General features: G+C 56.1%; 1 protein-coding gene across 1 annotated transcript; it reads left to right on the top strand.

Annotated features, from left to right (window-relative positions):
- The first annotated feature begins 403 nt into the window (after nucleotides 1-403).
- LOC143428014 (uncharacterized) lies at nucleotides 404-19314 on the top strand. The gene is made up of 3 exons (XM_076902580.1): nucleotides 404-1124; nucleotides 15859-16572; nucleotides 18001-19314. Exons 1-3 carry the CDS (start codon nucleotides 707-709, stop codon nucleotides 19275-19277), a joined length of 2409 nt encoding a protein of 802 aa, XP_076758695.1. The 5' UTR covers nucleotides 404-706; the 3' UTR covers nucleotides 19278-19314.
- Nucleotides 19315-19635: the final 321 nt, after the last annotated feature.

Here is a 19635-nt window from a genome sequence, read left to right as displayed (position 1 = left end):
GCGCGAACTACGAGCGAACCTTCGACTTCCGACTGTAGCGCGCGATTTCGAACAGCTACGCTCGGGAAACCGTTCTCCGGCTTCGATTCGCCACGGATCGCCTCCTGGATTTTTTGGATTTTCCACCGGCGACTCTGCGAGGGATTGCGCAACGGATCGCGTACCCTTGGATACGATTTTTCGCTAACCAGCATCGACCGTCGCGATAAGATTTCTCCGACACTTTCATCTTCCTCTCTGGTTCGCTTCACCGGGAGAAATTTGATCCACCGGTGTGCCGCGCGCTTTCTACCTGTCGTCCAACGACCGGCCAGTCGAAAGAGAACGAAAAAAGGATCCCTCGACTTCGATTTGGTAGCCCGCGAGTGTCTCGTTCGCGACGCGCGAAGAAGAACCTGATCGATCGCGCGACAGTGTCAGGTCCCGGGGTCGACCCTCGTTCGATTGTTCGCCGGAGGGATCAAACCGGACGCGACGCGGCGACGGTGACGCTCGCGTCGTCGGTGACGTCGTGACATGTGCGATAGCCTGGCCCCCTCTCCGTTATCGTCCTCGTCGCGGTCATCGTTGACCACAGGAAAGGGACAACGACGGGAGCGTTTGCTGGCAGCCGTGCCGGAAAAAGGGAAGCGAGCCGCGAGCAGGAGCGAGAGCACGTGGACGACTGGCACCGCGACGAGGGCCGGCGGCGCGACAGGTTGAAAAGATGCTGGCACTGGCGATGCGCCGCGAACACACCACCGGGCGCAGCAATTACGAACCCGCGAATCCGCTCGCGGGTTTCGACCACTTGCAGCATAACAGCGGCAACCCGTTCGCGGTTGTGCCCTCGTCGTCGGAGGTACGGCTGCGCGAAACCGGCCCGGAGCCCGACGGCGAGCTACAGGAGTTCGTAGACATCGCTCAGGTGCAGCAGCTCCTGCAACAGCAGCAGCAACAGCAACAACAGCAACAACAGCAACAGCAACAGACGCAGCATCACCATCACCATCATCAGCAACAGGTGGCGGCAGCCGCGGCTGCGTCTTGCATCTGGGGAGCGGTTTATCCGCCGCCACCGCCCGCGCTCGGATACCATCATCACCATCATCACCATCACCATCCGCCGCCGCCACCACCCTCAGGTAACATTTCGGACACGGACGCGCTCACGGATCGCGTGGACGGTCCCTCGTGGAAGGTGTCTGTCTCCGTTCGTCGATTATCTTTGCGAGCCGGTCGCGCGCGTTGCGTCCCGATGCCGGATACAATTTGTCGCGCGCCTGTCCCGAGAACCCGCTCCGCGTCTGTTATCGGCTCGCCAGTGGAAGTTTCTTTACGCGATCGAACGTCAACCGAGGATGTATACCGCGCGCGTGCATTTTTCTCGCCGATTCGAATCGAGCGTCTGGCCGTTGGTGCGCGGCAGCGCGCTGCTACCGGTATTGGCGCCGATCTAAACACTCGGTGATAATCGATCTTTACGAGCGGCACGTCGAAACCTGTATTTCAAGACCGGCTATTAAGTTCCTTGTCACCACTCGAACGTGGCTCGAGGGGGCCTCCGGGTACGCCGGTGTCGACGACGGCTGTTGCCCGCGAAACCCACCGATCATGCCACCGGATCGATACGCATTTTCCTGCGCGCGAACGCGATGACACCCACGAACCGTCCACGCGATCCTCGACACGGTTCTCCGGAGAGAGATTCCGGCAAGAAAATCTCGAAGCTTTCTCGGTGCTACCACTAGCGGAGTACACCCGGTGCTTGAAAATAATCGCTTACTGCACGTCGCGTCGCTTCCGCTTGTCCACGCAAAACGCTTAGCTTCCTCGCGAGCCCAGCTGGTGACGGATGCCGTCGATTCGAGCGGAGAACCATCGAAAGCTGCGTGCGAGGCGTTGCGATCTTGCCGTCGGATCGCGAAGATCGCTGGCTCGAACGACAGCCCGCAACCGTAGATCGCGAGGACCGAGGGGCTCTTTAATCGGTTGACGAGACAACCGACGAACCCCTGCTCGTTGTTATTTTATCACACCGTTCCGTATTATTAGAAGATCGACCAACCGCTCGAGATAACATTAACCGATAAAGTTAACCGGTGATTAATTGAACGATTAACCCTTCGCTCGTACCGGTCTATTGTTTGCAAAGTGGGAATAGACGCGTTCCAATTTTACGCTCGTCGACGCGCTGGTAGTGGCCGCGAATAAATACCGCCGTTTAATGGTCCTCGTTTCATCTTTTTCAACGTGGCCGCTCTCTCTAACAACCGATCGCCGTTGCGGAAAGCCGGGTAGATTAATAACACCCAGAATGGCCGAGGCGGCTGGTTAAATAAAGAACCGCGGGTCTAAAAGTGGTCGTGGTTCTACCAGGAGGTCCGACAGACCACGGTGAACGTTGATGGGGAAATTTCGTGGGGGAGAGGTGCCGCGTGCACGCGTCAGGGGCGAACGATACGAGAAAAGAGGTCAGCCAGCGCGGTCTTCGATCTTCCGACGCGCCGTAATGTCATTAAGGATCCCGACCGTGGCGATTAATGAGAGAGGCTCGATCCTCAGTGGCGTAAAAAGCCGGCGAAACGAGCTCGAGCGCGAGCCGCAGTCGCTGCGAGACAATGGCCGAGCCGATTGTGAACGGAGACTTGGGAGGAGCCGCGAATCTCCATGCGTTTCTCGGTTTAGAAACGAAGCGAATCTCTCGAACGTTTCCTGGTTCCTCGATCGACTTCGTTTTATCGCGATTTATACGATCTTTCGAAGGGTAGAGTAGAAAGAACGAGCGATTCACCGCGTGTCGGCGCCGTTCGTTCGAGTTCGTACGAAAAGAAAGATTCAAGGAATGGTGGTTGTTGGTGGTTGTTGGACCACGCCTAATTCAAGCTTCGCACAGAAGTGGAATTGTTCGTCTCGATGCGACGCTCGTAGCGATTTTTACTCGAGAAAGGAATTCGTAACGGACGCCAACAGGTGGTCCCGATCGAGAGAGGTTCGCCGATGTTTGCGCTCTCGCTTAACCTTTTAATTACGCGATTAGCGTGTCGAGAGGCAACACTCTTGTCAATTAGTAGCATTTGCGGATAGATCGCACGAGGCTATTAATAGCCGATGTTTAAGCTATCTCCGTCGTCTTCTCGAAGACGCGGAATTTGCCAACACCCTTCGCCGACAGCTTACCGACACTCCTTCATCGATAATTTCATTCAACTCGGACCATTCATGCCGCATAAACCGGCAATCAGTCGCCGTAGAAAAGAATCGAGCGTAGAAAACAAAGAGTTCCCAGTCGGGTCGGATAATTCGCCAAAGTTTTCGAATGCCTGTCCGCGCGCGATGGAATCGCGCCATTCACAGTTTCCCAGCGAGCTTACGCAGGTAGCGAATGGGATACGGGGTACTTTTTCTCTCAGCCTGGCGTACGGGAGGGGAGACGAGCGGGCAGCAAGCTTTCATAGATCATTGTTTAAAGTGTCATGGCTTTGTATGGTAACGCGGAGTAAATCGTACGTACACTCCTGACATTTCGTTATTATTGTACGACCCGTAAGACAGGAAATCGTACATCATGCACGAACCTACGGTGGGCGGGTAAAAGGGAACGAGTCACCTTCTTCTCTCGGCCGTTCGGCTCATTGGCGTTCCCCGCGATGCTAAGTGTTTATACGCCCTCCGTTTTTCCTCGCGTTGACTCGTCGCGAAATTCCAAATTGTTCGCCGATCGTACGGGCTCATTGGCGTTCCCTGCGATGCCAAGCGTTCGATACACCCTCCGTTTTCCCCGCGTCGACTCGTCACGAAATTCCAAATTGTTCCCCGAATCGTTCGAGCCTCAAAGACGACGGTCAAATTCGAACCAAGCGCGCTTTTCCTCTCGACGGCGCGTTAATCGATCGAGACGATCGTCTCGCCTCCCACGGTTCGTTTTCCTCGTCTAGACGAGGAGATCTCTACTTGCATTCCACTTTCCGTCTGCGTGACCCCTTATCTCTGCGAACGACAAAATTTTGTTCGTTGTCGCGATCGTCCAGTCGATGGAGATCGTTCGAGATCACGGTCTACCCTCGTTACATCGCGTTAAAGCGTGGTTATAGCAGGTTCGTCGATCTTGGCCCCGAGGCTGCTCGCCTCTGCCAAATTTCCCGGGACCCTAGTTTCCTCCGCGTCGTCGTTTACGTAACCGCGCCGCGATTTCCATGCTCGCCACCTACGTTCCCGTAATAACGCGCCGCGAGCCGTCAGAAATACGCGGCTCGAGAGATTCGACGTTGATCCGACTCCAGCCAGTTTACGCAACCGGCGATCCCCGACCAATTGGACACGACCGGTTCGATGTTTTCGCGAATTTGCCACGTCCGTGGCCACGCGCATACCTCGCCAGACGCGATTACCCAATCGGGAGGAGGGCGCCCCAAGGATCTCGAATATTTCCTGGTAACCAATTACGTGGACGAGGTCCAGTTGCGGAATCGATGACGTTGTCCCATTAATTTAGAATGCGTTTAACGTATCGACGATAACAGCCAGATGTAGGCTCGATAAGAGTGATATCGCGTGACGATAACGTCAATTCTGACGACAACCAGTAAAGATAGAACCGTAGTACGAGCGATCGTAAAAGCCCTATTATCGAACTTACGCACTGGCGATTACACAGCCGCGTTTTTATCGCGCTACGATTACGAGATTTATTTCGGTATTTCACCGTATATACACGCCAGCGTGAATCATCGCGCGAGGCTTTGGGCCAAGTGCCATTAAAATTCGCCGATCTACCCGGGAAAACAATCTTCCTTTCTTTCATCCGCGTAATTACGTTTTTAAAGGCTCGCAGCGTGCGATCGTGGATGAATTTTCATCCCTTCGCGATACGATCCGAGGGGGATGATGCATGGGAACGCTCGCGCGGTCGACGAGTTCGCCGTAGCGCTTCTAAACATCCAACTCGTCACAGTTGGCTCGCGGTCCAAAGAAAGTCATTCGTGCCGCCAAAATCATCCTGGTCGTCATCGTTGATATGGTACACGTCACGAAATTGGACAGCGTTGTTCGCGCGCGTCATAGAATCGTCTGAATCACTACGCCAAAAGCGAGCGTCGATGTTATCCGCGATACCTCCGAAATAGATTCGTTAGCATAAATAATACGGAATACCATTTAGATGAACAACTTTCTATATCCGATTGGTCAACGCGGCGCGATGAGAATTTAGCCGTCGCGATGATACGCGAAGCCAGCGTCGTTGCCCATCAATGATTACGTTTCGGAACGAGTTTTACGAGATTCCTGGAACCGAGTTATTACGCGGTCGTAGCGTGCCGTCTGGAGTTCACACAGAGAAAGAGCGAGCGAGAGCGAAAGAACTGTTTCAATTATGACAATGGTGGACGCGTGACTTTTTTCCTGGTCATGCAGACCACAAGAGTGATAAAAGCGATTCGTCGTCCTCTAATCCAACGCGGATACCAGTGGAAGTTGACTGGCATTTCACTTTAAAAGGACGGTAATGGTGATTGAATATCATCCGTAACGTGGAGTAACAGCGAAAAGAAGCAAACGTTAATAATCTAAATTGAAGGGAAGAAACACGATTCCCTTGGTTGAACTCTGATATACGCGACACGTCGCTCTCGAAGACGTCGCTCGACGCGCTCCTTACCGGAAGTACTAATAAGCAATGCTAACGATTTCCTAGTGGATCGCGCGACATTAATGTGTCGCTTGCAAATTCGAGGTGGCGATCGGAGAATTCTTGGGAAAGTGTTTCCTCCGACGCGTCACTGCTGTTCGAAGGATCGAAACGGAAGCTCGTCGCCAGTTCCGATAGCGGACCACTCGTTAAACGAATCGGGAATGGATCGTCGAACGACGGGACTTAGTATTAGCAGGTACTTAGGATCGTCGAAACCGTGAAAGTCGAGCCGCTCGCGCGTGCAGCGTTAACGACCCGTGGGCATTCGGGTTGGATCGCGTTATTCCCAGTTCCGTCGCAGGTAAACCAATTTCCACGAACGTCAACTCCCAACGGCAGACCTCGCTCAGTTTTACCCTGGAGCTTTTATACGCGAGCGACGAGCGCGTCGCACGAAACGTTTCGCGTCGAGCGGCAACAGGGGTTGGTACGCACCCCGCGCCGTGCTTAATTAGAACGCTTCCGCGACGCGCTTCTCGAGCTTCTCGATTCGACGGCACTCACCACCGCGATTGCTCGATCGTCCTCGACGATTCGACATCAACGATTTTATCGCGTGCGATCTCGTACGAGGAATGACTCTGGCAGCTTCGCGTTCGTCTCTTTCCCCTGGTGCCCCACTCGCGCGCGGTTAACTTTCGATAATAACGGTAGTGCGGCGGGATGATCGACAGGGAGCCGTTGGATTACATAAATCAGCCTGTGTACACGCAGCGCGATGTTTGCGCTTACTCCATCGCGTCGCCTCCGTCTCTCGACGGGCGTGTTTCTTTCGCTGGCCACGCGAAAATCTCCGCCACGTTCTCCCCGTCTGGTATCGTCGGTCAATGACACGGCGTGAGCGTGCCTCGGGGACGTCGATCCGTGAAAACGTATTCGCAACGGGGATAGCACCCCGGGAATCACCCGGAAATCGTGGGTCGCGCGGTACAGGCGCGGTTCGATCAATCCGCGATCCTTGTGATTTCATACGAAACACATTGTTATGCAAAGCGGAGGACGATCGCTGGGAACGATTTCAGGCTGATCCCTCCGCGAATGCATTCCTCGATGGAGAGAAAGAGAGAGAGAGAGAGAGAGAGATGATTCGCTTCTTCTCGAGAGCATCGAGTTTCCGATTCCGCTGTCCCATCGTTTTCCATCGATCCGTAGACAGGGAACGGTCTCGAATTCCTTTCCGCGCAGAATTCGAACCACTTTTTCTCCCGGTACCCGTTAGGAAATATCGACCTGGACGTTTTAATCGCGCACGTAGGAGAGGCAGGGGAGGGTGGAAGCCGGCGAGTAACGCGAAGAGCAAAAATAAGCGCGCACAATGTAGGTCCGACGTTATCGTCTATGAATGGTTTATAGAGGCGCGAGCTGGTTCTACGTCAGCATCGACCGATAAGAGTGCAACGCGTTACACACGTCGTCGTTAACGTCCAAGTGCACGGGCGAGACGTGCCCACGCCGAGTAGAACGGAGAAAGGGATGAATCGATAGCGGGACAGAAATAGACACCCTGTTCCGCGACGGTCTACGGAACGGGATGCACCCCCCCATCGATCCGAATCTGTTCAACTCGCGCTTTCCTCGCGTTATACGAAACTTTGTTCGACAACAATTTCAAAACTGCAAAGGCGCACAGTGGTCGAACCAGGTCGTCGTCGTCGACGGATCGCGCCTCTTAGCTTACCTCGAGCGAAGGAGGAAGCGAAAGTGGATCGTCGCAGCCGGAAAGTCTGCGAGCTCGACTCCTCCCGGCGGATCTGTCCGCGGCGAAAACGGGGCGCAATGTCGAGGTAAACGGCGCCGCTTCCACGGTTCGTTCGCTCGTCCGTTGATCGCATTGCGTTAGGGCGAGAGGACCCGCTGCTCACGTGGCGTGCCACGAGAAACGGACCGCGGTAAAGCGCGCGCGAGAGAGAAAGAGAGAGAGAGAGATCGATAGGACACGGGTCAGAAATAGTCTCGGGACGATTGTGCGTGGCCGTTGGATCGTCAGTCGAATTCCACCGACGGTACGCGCGCCTCGTCCGATTGATGCTGCGCCTTCGAAGAAGCGCGCCCGAGCGGCTATTTAAACGCGACGGTTCCCGACGATCCCTGTGCCGCGTCGCGGTGAAACCGTGTGCCCCCCATGGGAGTTCACGATAATCGAACGGATGGGGCGGACCGCGAGGAATCGTAGTTAATCGACGTTGCAGGACGATCGACTCTCAGGTAACATCTCGCGATCGGTTACCCGGGCGTACGTGCACGCGACTGGTCGACGACGTAGCCGACGATCTGTTGGACAATAAAGATCGGTCGCGTGCAACGAAGATATCCACGTTGCGGACAAAAAGCGAGCCGGTGTGCCGGATATAGGACTCTTTATTCTTAGATTTTTAAAAGCGGTTCCGATGCGGCGATCGCCTCGATTCGATCGTCGAAATATCAGGGCGGGCAGTCTCGTGTCGCACCTTTCCGTTTCGGCCGAGTGCTCTCTCCGATTCCCTGTTACACGCAACTCTCCACTATTTTAAACGGCTTATTTTTAAACCGTATTTTACATCAAGTATTTTCACGTCCAGCGTATCCTGTGGCGATTGTATTTTTAGTGAGTCCGGTTCGTCTCCCCCCTTTTTTTTCCTTTTCCCTTCGCGTTTTTTTTTTTTTACTTTTTTTTTTTTTTTTAACACCACGTTGACGTTATCAGAGGTTTATTAATACGCGATCGCCTCCTCGGTTCAACTTTGTCCCGCGCGCCACCCGATGCTCCCCGTTTTACCGCGATCGTTTATTAATAGTGGAGACGAACGAAAAAAGACAGGGAAGGTGAAAATATAGCCGGCGCGGTTTACGCGTACACCTTTTTTCCCGATCGAAGAGCCGCCCGGTGTTTGAAATATCCGCAACGATGACACCGGAGGGCACGAAAATACCTTGCCGTACACGCGAAAATAACAGCGGCCGATCATCGGGGGATCGGGACGCGAGGAACGACGGAAGGAAAAGCCGCGGTCAGGCTTTCGAGATGGGGGCTGTGTAAGGAACGAGGGGCTCAGGCGCTAACGAGCGCGTCGATTCTCCCTGATGGCCGTCCGAGCCCGCCGCCGTGTCCCTCGCGTCCCGGCCCGGCTCATTGTAACGAGATTACGCATTAAAAGGTCGAGAAACGAGGAAGTACGATGTAAATTACGGCCGTGGAAACGCTCGCCGGTCCGATGGTAAATTCACCTCTACGCCTCCGCGACGGTAAATTTACAGGCCTCCTTGGAAACATCAAGTGTCGCCGTTTTAAGAACTACGCGAGCCCGGTGCTACGGGCACGCTAATATCGCCCGTTACACAGCGTACGCCTAGTCTCCTATCTGTGTCTTATCAACTTATCCGCGGCCATTGAACGATCGCGTTAATCGCGGAGATTCCCTTGGTCGTCTCCTCCTCCGTGGTCCTCCTCGCGCGAGCAGGCCCCCAAGCCACAGCCATCCGGCCGACTTTTCCGCCACGAAAAGAACAGACGCGCGCGTTCCACTCTCGCGGAGACGACGACTGACCTATTTCCTGTAAATAGACGCCCGGCCGCGAACGAAACGCCGCGTTCCCTCGCGTGCTCGGACCGCGTCGTCGTTCGCCCGTACCAGGTAAAAAGAAGCCGGAGAAAACCAGCCCCGTTCCTTTCCACCTCTGCCGGCGGTCGCGTGCGGCCCACGTAATTTCCTTAATGGGCCGACGATTAAGACGAAAATCTCGATCCCCGACCGAAGCAGCCGCGGAGCGACGCTGATGGATAACGGAGGCAGCCGGCCGCGGGCAACGATTTTACGAGGGCCCTTGAATCGCCTGCGTTTTGTTTGATCGTCCAAAGTGCCTCATTCCCTTCTTCTCCTCCCGCTACACCTCCTCTTCTGCTTCTCGTTCTTCTCGTTCTTCGCGTTCGTCTCGTCTTCTTCTTCTTCTTCTTCTTCTGCTTCAATCGTTTAGAGATCGCGACCTTGCCGCCGGTGTTACGTAATCGTATCGGTCGGTAGATTCGAAGAAGAAGTTTTAGGAAATGGATCGACGTCCGTCGGTGGTGTCGCGCGAACCGTTTCCCCTTTCGGCGAGGATTAGCTCATCCAGCCTCGACAGTGATGAAGTCATCGTCGCTGTTACCAAAGTGTAGCGCGGAGTTTCGACGCTGCTCGGTCCTCGATTCTTCGGGTAGTGTCTCTGCTCGCGAGCCGCTGAGCAAGGTGGCGGCGAATGGGACGTTTTCTAGCGAAATAGGACTATCGACGACGCGAGCGAAAGAGGAACGGATAGAAAGATCGTCGAAGGAAAAGAACAATCAAGACGATCGATGCAATAAACGTCGCAATAAGGACGCGAGTGCGCAACGTTCCGGAAGCGTGCCGGCGGCGAACGCCGCGGAATCCTGAGTGAACGCGCTGCTCGGCCGGAAACGATCGTTAATCGACGATCGCCGCGCAAAAACGTGCGAAAGACTCGCGCGTCTCGCCGTGACTCACCAATGGAGCGAGCGGTGCCGGCTCTCGCGAGCAGGAGCGGTCTTAAAAAGGACGTTACTCGCAGTGACCATCACCGACGCTATCGATCATCCTGGCATTCCAACTCGATAACGCCGCGGAACGTCGAAATTTCGGCCTCGTTTGTAATTCGCAGCCACGCGCGATCCTTTCCGTCCCACTGTTGAAAAATCGAGGCGGTTAATGCTCGCATCGCCTCGAAACCGGACGTTTCACGTGTTAATGGCGTTCGAGCGCTAGCGAAACGTGCAAGTCAACGACAAATCGACGACTAATAGCCACGACTTGTCACCTTTTTATGGAAACCTGTCACAAGCCTATTAAATGGACGATCTCTTCCGGTGTAACGTTCCGCGGTCTTATTTGAAAACGATAATGGTAACGAGCCGTAACCTTGTAGCCAGATTTTGTAGTACAATTACATCCCGTGGATCGTAACTCGTGGCCGTGTTACGCACGACGAGCTACAAACCGAAACACGCTCGTCCCTAATTGCGTACGGATGTGCGTTACAGACGCGCGCTGCAACTTCTTATTCAACCGTCCTGGCGATTACCGCTGTCCACCGAGCGTTGAGCAATCGATACGCGAGCGGAGAGGACAGAGTCATCCTCGTTCTCCGTCTCTAATTCAAGAAAGATCCTTGGTTAGAACCGTTTGGTCGTGACCCCGTCCGCGGGACAACCGCTCTAAATGGAAAGCGAACCGCGGATCGGGGATAATCGATTTTCTCGAGGCGTTGCCGTTGACGCCGGCGGTCTTTCCACGAGAGTCGTCTGCGGTATCGTTCCACGGTTTAACGAGCGTCGAGCGTGCTTTATCGTCCCGCAGGAATTATACGAAAAGGGCGAGTTAATCGCGCGATTCGTGCCACCCGTCCCCTCTTTCTCTCCCGTGACTCCGATGGCGGAATTTATATCGACCCCTGCCAAAAACGCGGCGCATCGATTCACGAAGCCGTGCGTGCACCGGTCGTTGCGAAACCGCCACTTATTCATTGCTTGAAATACCTAACTTTGCGCTGTCATAGCGGCTAACAAGCCGCGCACGATCCTCGTTCAACGTACGGCCGTTCCTTCACCGTCTCGTTCCTCCTCGAGGGAACCCAACGATCATCTTCCACGTTTATCACGCGAGAGGCGAGTTAGCAGGGTCAGACCCCAAACAAGCTCGATCCGTAACGGGGGTGAGCGTCGAAATGGGGTTGTTCCGTCGTCGCGCTCGATATCAACAAGTGTCGATTCGCGTCGGGTTTTCGGATCGCGCTCGATCGAATACGACTCTGCGTGGAGCGCGTAGGCGTGATACGATCAGCCGCGCGATGGCTTGGTACCAGTGGCACGCATCGACGCGAAAGATCGCGGGGGTTGCCGGGGGATGCCAAAAATTGTCCACATCGGTTGACTGACTCACCGTGGCCGTGTACGAGAGTCTTCGACGCGCGCCGCGCTAGTCATCCCGGGTATTTGGGGATGCTGGGTGGCTCAGGTGGTTGCGTGGCGGCCCGAAATAGAGCCGATCGCCCGCGCAAAATCGCGTCGAGTCGCGCCGCGAATAGTGCGCGCCCACCGCCTTCCAAACGGCCGCTGGTAATTTTAGAACGTTTTGTTTTCGTGCCAGAATGCGGTGGCTGCACACGCGACCGCGTGCCGCTTCTCTCTTCTCTCTTCGCCTATTCTCCTCTCGTGCTGGGCACTGGTAGCGCGCGCGAAACCGCGCCTACGGATCGTTGCGCTGAATTTCCCTGCTAAACGCTTCGAACCGCTTTCCCGATTCCGTTTGGTACTCGCTCGAGATCCGCGTCGCGGCGCACGTTTCTTGGCTCGGATATAGAGAGAGAGCCGGAGTTAGATAAGCGTCTCGGCGTCGAAAATTCAAAGGGGATACGCACGGATAGGATACATTGGCCGCGGTGAAAAAATGGCGGCGGCTAAACGCGCTCGAGCCGCGCGAGCGGCCTTTGATAAAGTTATATATGGCCCTGACTCATTATAATATCGCGCAACCTGTCTCCGCGACTGTTCAGCCATCGATTTCGAGCGGCCAGTTTTTAGCGGCAACGTATCGCGATAATGTCAGCGAAGTCGTTAGGCGGTGTAACGAAATTACAACACGATAGACCGCGGAACGGGATTTCTCCGATCGGAGGGAAGTCTCCGTGGTTGAATTCAGTTTGTAAAATCGACGCTATCTCGGAAGTCATCGACAGCTTCGTCCCGTCCGTGCGACGAGCGAGCGCGCGTTGCCCGATAAGTACTCTTCCGTTGCATCAAATCGCTTCCGTTTACGCGTCAGAAGCTGGAGGCGCGCAAGCGCGTGCCACGAATCCGCTCGTAAAACTGATCAAAACCGGGTAGGACGCGGACGGTGGAGGCAGAGGAGAAACGAAGGGAGGAGAAAAGGCGCGGTGGAACGCAAAACCCGGCTTGGAAGGAGGGAAGGAGCGAGGAATGAAGTTGAAACACCGAAGTGATAGCCAAATCGAGAAACACGGACACGCTCGTTTTACACCGATCTCTCGCCTCCTACGGTGTGTCTTTTACTACCTGGGGATTGACAGTGGTAAATCCAAAGGCCTTTTTTAGTCACCGCTCTTTTATTCGAGCCTCTGACTGTTCGTCACCGAGCGTGGCGTTGGTGAACGCCTCGGCTTAACTTTTCAACCGCGCGAATCGTGGAAAATTGAAAAGACTGGCGATATCCTGGATCGAAAGGAGAAACCAGGAGAGTAAAAGAAACCAAAGAGAGAGAGAGAGAGAGAGAGGGGGAGGGAGAGAGACGAACGGAGGCGGGCAAGTGGAAAAAGAAAGAGAGGGTCGGGGAATGGTCGCGTGGCCGTGCGTGGCCCCAAATAGGGCATCAGGTGGTTGCACGACGCCCGCGAGAAAAAGATCGTTTGCGCGTGCGCAGACGCGCGTGTGCCTCTCGTAAGCGGACGGACGCACGCACGCATATGTACGCGTGTACACCGAGAACGGCACGCGCGCGCTGTTACAGGTGGTGGCAACCAGCGCGCACAGGAAATTGCTCCTTTACCGTGGTAAACCCGGCCCCGGAACTATACAGGCCGCCGTTCACCCGGATTATTCGCCCAACCGATCGAACCTACCTCTCGAACAGATTCGACACGTGCCACCACCGGTCCATCGAGAACAATCTGCTTCTCACCTGTTGCGCGTCTGTTTTCAAACAGTTTCCTTCGCTCCGCTTCGATCACTAATCGGCGCCAGCTAGAGATTCCGCGAGTGTCTTCCGTTAGGCCACGATAGTCGCAAGACCAGCGTATTGTGTTCGTAGCTGAGCATTCGATCGAAACGTCTCTCTGTTCATTCTCTGTTCGTTGAAATTAAAATAAAAAATACTCTCATCTCGTGCACGTCTACGTGTGTACGATCAGAGAGAACTGCCAATGGATATCTAACAAACGCGTAACATCCGGATCCTGGGTAATCCACTGCGACGGACGGAGCAATTCCATGAACTCTAGAATAATCTACGAGAGGAACTAACGCGAAGCTTCATCCCTAAACGGACGCGCTACGATCGATAACCGTACCCGCGAGAAGGGACAACGATGGTAGCCGCAAGCTCTCGAACGTTAAACCGACGCCTGTCACCGAGAGGGACGTCGATACGCCGGCGCCGTCCGCGTCAGCAACCACGAGCTTACGCAGACGGAAGAACGAGGGGTGGTGGATCTCTGTTCTCGTTGGACTTATCCGCTAGAGATCAACGCTTTTCTCTCTTTCTCTCGCGTTTATCATCCCCGAAGGGACGACGCGGAAGTGCGTTCGCCAACGGAAAAAGCGACACAAGTTCGATACATTTCGAGAACTCGCTACCTGTTCCGTTCCCAGCGCGATTTATTTTCCGTGGAACCTTGGAGCGCGCGTTCAAACGCTGTCGTCTCGCGCAGGCGCGCGCCTCTTCTACGTCACGCCGGTCTACGTCACTGGAGAACCGAAGCGGCGCGTGTTAGAGGGGGGAACGGTGGGTTCGGTAGTGGGAGGGGCGTTAGGGGAAGTTAGGAGCGCGCGAAGGGCGACGTGGTGGGGGTCGGAGATGCCTGCGAGCGGCGGCTCGCAGTGACGACGTACCACGTTCACGGGTGGGGGTAACGGCGCGTGTATACGTGGGCACTCAGACACGCGCGCGTCTCTGTACGCGGGACGCAGACAGGCGCGCGTTGATAGGGGACCGCAGAGCGAGGATTGGCTGGCAGTCGACTCGCCGCTTCCAAATATGGGACAGTCTCCGCGGTCCATTCATAAAACTACGGGGCGCGCCGTCGCTCGGCTCAGTTCGTGCGCGACCCCCACGCATCGCGCGTCCTCCGACAATCCGAACGCGCGATCTGCTGCCTCCTAACACGCACACCTACCCGCCGAGAGGAGTGCATACCTACAGAGGCGCGCGATAAACCCGACGGAGCGGATAGAAAGAGAGAGAGAGAGAGAGAGATACAGAAGGAGAAGAGACGGTGAAGAAAGAAAGGGACGGAGGACAAACGGAACGACAAATAGGCGCGCGTTCGCGCGCGCCTGCACCTACGCATCGGGACCTCTCGCGCGCGAGATCATCGTCGACAGAACTCGCGAAGTGAAAGAGGCTGCTCTTTTTTTTTTTCCCCGCCGACACCGTCTCTCGAACGCGTAATCTCGAACTCGGTCGGCCGGCTCCTCGAGCGTCCACCGCAACCGCGATCGAATTCAGAAGAAGACCGTCGGAGTTTTCCATCGCGTTTCCATCCCCTCGCGGAACTTCGTTCGTTCGTGGCGCGCGGAACCACGTTCCAGCGGGGAAACGAACCGGGTGGTAGTCAGACCGGCCGGCGACGAAGATCGGATCTCCCAGAAAGTCCCGAGAAATCGTCCACGCATTGTTAGGTGGTGGTGGTAGTGGTTTTGATTGTTGTTATTGTTGTTGTTATTGTTGTTGTTGTTGTTGTTGTGGTGGTCGGTGGTGGTTGTGCGCGCGCGGTGGTGCATATCCAGCCGCGGCGCGGCTACAGATCGCAGGCGCGCGCGCGCTCCAAGGAGAGAGGGATCTCTGGCAAGGTAGAAGAGAGAGGGAAAGAAAAGGAAGGACAGAGAGGCTCGCGGATCGAGACACGGTTTTTGCCGCCCGGCGTCCGCTCCCTCGTGTGTATACATCGGCCGAGAAAGAGAGTCCCGGCGCGTGCCGCGCGACGGATAAAAAAGGGGGAGCGCGTGCTACGTCCGCTTGACTACTAACCCAGTGACTGGAGCTATATACAGAGGGAAGGAGCGACGGACGCGCGACCGATCTCAACGGGCTTGACGTTTCGATCTCGCGTAAACACGTATATACCGGGGCTCTCGTGTCTGCGGATAGAGACTTTGTTCTCGCGAGCAGCATCGCGACCCTCTCGTTTCTTGTTCCGGCCAGGCGACCTGTCCCCGGTGTCGTTGAACAGAGGAAAAAGGACTAGGACGGCGCGAAGAACAAGGAGAGCGATCGAAAGGCCAAGACTGCGATAGGAAAGGCTAACTCGCGTAGAGCTTACACGCGCACTTATACACATATATGTATATATATAGTTACGTGCGTACGTACATATATATATACAGACGTATCGGTGGGAGAGAGAAAGAGGCTTAATTGTGTCGGGGAAACCGAGGAAGGACAACATTTTAACCATAATTATAGCGTTGAACGATACAACCGCAGGCGAGGACACGCAGTGCGGTACCGAGGAGATCGCCGTCGCCGCCGCCGCCGCTAGCCAAGGAGGCGACCAGCTCCAGAGGATGACGATGGACGGAATGGAAGTGGTGAGCTCGCAGCCCCACGCGGCCACCAGCCCCCAGTTTTTTCTATCGCCGCCACCCCTCGGGCATCACCATCATCATTCGCACGCCACCTTCGGCGTGCAAACGGTGCAGTTAAGCTTCGACGCGTGTCTACCGTACAACTCGACGACACCGACGAACTCGATCGTATGCGGCGTTGGCGGGACGTCAACGCCGCCAGCTACCATTTGCACGTCCTCCGTCAGCTGTAACAAGAGCGTACCCACCCTGTCGCTGGCCACTTGCGCGCCCCTGCAAACCCAGCATCAGAACAACACCGACTCGCCTGATCACCATGGCCGGCAACAACACCACCACCACCATCATCATCATCATCACCATCAACGGCTCGACGAGCACCAGCATCATCGGCACGTCGACGCCTCGTCGCCGTCGAGCGACACCACCGATGGCAAGCGGCGTTTGCAGGCCGTCAACGAGGACAAGGACTGCTCGAGGGAGTGCAGGGACGACCTTCAGGAGTCCAACGAGAAGGATAAACCAGGTGACCTAAACACGCCGGTTACCACCAGCAGCGATTTACCGTCCTTCTTCGGCCCCTCCGCGCTCGTCGAGCCACCTCCTATTTCAGGTACCTACAATCAACAGTCCTTTAAACGAAACAAAAATTGCTCTCCGATCGGGCTACGCGTTACGAGCGAGCTGTACGAGTCGACTATTTCATTTCCATCCCCCGCGTGTTTAATAGAAACGGCCCAGCTGAGCGTACGCACGCGGTACAACGATTAAGTACCTATCCCCTATAGCGGATAGGGCTGCGGAATCGAACTCCACGTCGACCTTGCACTTGCTGCGTTTCACGAACGTCCTCGACTTTCGCTTTCCGCATATCTGCCAACTCCTGCCACTGCTGCTACCCTCGTGGCTGCGTCGAGCACCCCTTTCGAAAATTCAAACTTTCCCCGATCGACGCGATTCCGCGTGCGATCGCGCGAGAACTCGACGCGGCTGTTCGTCGCGGCTCACCGCCGCGCCGCGTCACGCCGATACGGGCTGGCTGCCGGTGTTTGTGACGTATTTCGGTTGGCACACACTCTCTCTTTCTCTCTCTCTCTCTCTCTCGCGAAAACGGCTAATATCGAACCTGCCCGCCTGTCGCGGATCAATACTCAACGACCCCGACATTCAGAAACCCTCCCCCGTCCCTCCACCACCGCCCGCCACCACCTCCGCCTCCGCCTCCGCTTCTTGCCTCTGCCACCGCCTCCCACCACCCCTTCGCCGGTTCATTCATGCTTCCAAGAGCCACCACCTCGACCATCCGGACCGATACAACTACCCTCCGCCACGCCGCCGCGCCGGTAGTCATCTCTTCCGCGACTCTTCTCGCGAGCAGGAACGTGTGGACGTGTTACGTTCGCGCATCGTTTCCGTCGTCGTTGTCATCGTCGTCGTCGTCGTCGTTGTTGTTGCTCGCACACCTCTCTTTTTCCTCGCTTCCGATCTTTGGTCTCATGGACGATCGTACGCGCGTTTCCACCAACCGAAACCGGCCACGATGAGACGAGAGCAGTCGGTTCGTCGTCGTCGTCGGCGCGTGACGCGATTCGATGCCTGATTCGAGGAATCTCCCGTCGCTCCGAGAGTACCCCGAATAGAACAATCGGATGGCTACGAGTTTCTCCCAGTTCTGGGACTTGTCTGCGGACTTGTTCTGCGGTAGGAAGTAACGATTGTGTACGTAGGAAGGAAGTAACGGGACGGCAGGATGCAGACGATAGATAGAGGCAGCCGGGCATGCCCTCCGCCCGCGCAGATAAAGTCATCCCCGTATCGCGCGGTCCTTCCTGTTGATTCGCTTCGGTCGTTGGATGCGCGCGTGTTGTCACTCGCGCCACCGCGTTTTGTTTCGCGCGAACACGCGCGCGCGCGCGCGCCTCCACGCGACCAGCTTCGACGCACGCGCCTTCCGACCATTAATATACTCTACTAGTAGTATATATGTAGCAGCACCGATAGATTTAAACGACTGATCGAGAACTTGATGGATGATTTGTAGGCAGCCTGGCGGGCGAAGACCTATCCCTGGAAGAGGCAACCGCGGAGGACGATGAGACGGCGACCACAGCGGGCAGGGATCACCGGCACCATCATCACCAAGAGTCTCAGGATCAGGGCACGCCTGGCGCACCGTCCTCGACTAGTCCACCGCGTCATCATCAAGCCCAAGAGGACGCGGACCGTTGCAACGTGTTGCCAGGCAGCGTGATCCTCTACCCGTCCCCTCATTCCACGCCATCGGTGTCCACGGCGCCCGCCTCGAGCGTGAACATTCACTACCGCGGCGTATTCACCACCACCTGCACCCAGTCCTCGCCGCTGAACACTCTACAGAATCAACAGCAGCAACAGCAGCCGCAGCAGCAGCAGCAGCAGCAGCAACAACAACAGCCCGGTCAGGAGCTCTGGAGTACGATACCCTCCCCGACCTTGACCCTGCCAGGTCAACCGTTCCTCCATCACACCCTCCACCAGACCCCGTACGGCGGCGAGACCGTCGAACTTTTGCCGGTCGAATCGAAGCCACCCCCGCTACCAGGTTACCATGACCCACCGACCACCACCACCACCGCGTGGTTAACCACGCACGAGGACGCTTACGGGGATCCGAACCTCCTCTCCCATCATCATCCCCATCACCATCATCAAGAGACCGCGTTGAAACAGGAACCGACCGGGACCAGCGGTTACGTGCCGCCTACGGTCCAACAGCAACAGCAGCAGCAACAACCGCAGCCCAGCCAGCAGCAGCAACAGCAGCAACAACCGCCACCGTCGGCTGGTACTACCGGCGTACAGCTGGCCGAGTACAACCCCAGCACGTCGAAGGGGCACGAGATCCTCTCGCAGGTTTACCAGCAGAGCGCTCTGCCGCTCAGGCTGGTCCCGGTTAAGCCGCGAAAGTATCCGAATCGACCGAGCAAGACGCCCGTCCACGAACGGCCGTACGCCTGCCCGGTCGACGGCTGCGACCGCAGGTTCTCCCGCAGCGACGAGCTCACCCGGCACATCCGCATCCACACCGGCCAGAAGCCGTTCCAGTGTCGCATCTGCATGCGATCCTTCTCCAGGAGCGATCACCTGACGACCCACGTCAGGACCCACACCGGCGAGAAACCGTTCTGCTGTGATCAATGCGGGCGCAAGTTCGCGAGGAGCGACGAGAAGAAACGGCACGCCAAGGTGCACCTGAAACAGAGGCTGAAGCGCGAGGCCACCCATGCCTCCGCCAGGAATCATCCGCAGAGCCACGCTTCCCCGCCGTGCAATCAGTAAACGAGGAAACAGAAGAAGAAGAAGAAGAAGAAGAAGAAGAAGAGGAGAAAAGGAATCGCGTTCTCTTCCTTCTGAAGAAAAGAAAAAAAAACTACGATCAATGCCGAATCCGTGAAGGACGTCGATTTCCATGCGCGTTATGATACACCTTCGCCGAGATCGTTCGGCAATCGTTGCTCGCCGCGCTTCAAAGCAGCTTTCTTCGCCTTTTTTCGCCAGGCGACGAGGAAACGACGGAGACCTTTAGGCGGAACACACAGACTGCCGTCACCGACTGATCCGTCATCGATCGTCGTCGGCACGCCAGAGCGTTCTAGACGGGCGGGTTGCTCGACGAGGATTGGCCACGCGGGGCGAA

The sequence above is a fragment of the Xylocopa sonorina genome, chromosome 10 (assembly GCF_050948175.1).
Source record: "Xylocopa sonorina isolate GNS202 chromosome 10, iyXylSono1_principal, whole genome shotgun sequence".
Lineage (NCBI taxonomy): Eukaryota > Metazoa > Arthropoda > Insecta > Hymenoptera > Apidae > Xylocopa > Xylocopa sonorina.
The sequence above is the reverse complement of the archived record's forward strand: the minus strand, read 5'-3'. Positions and strand labels throughout refer to the sequence as shown.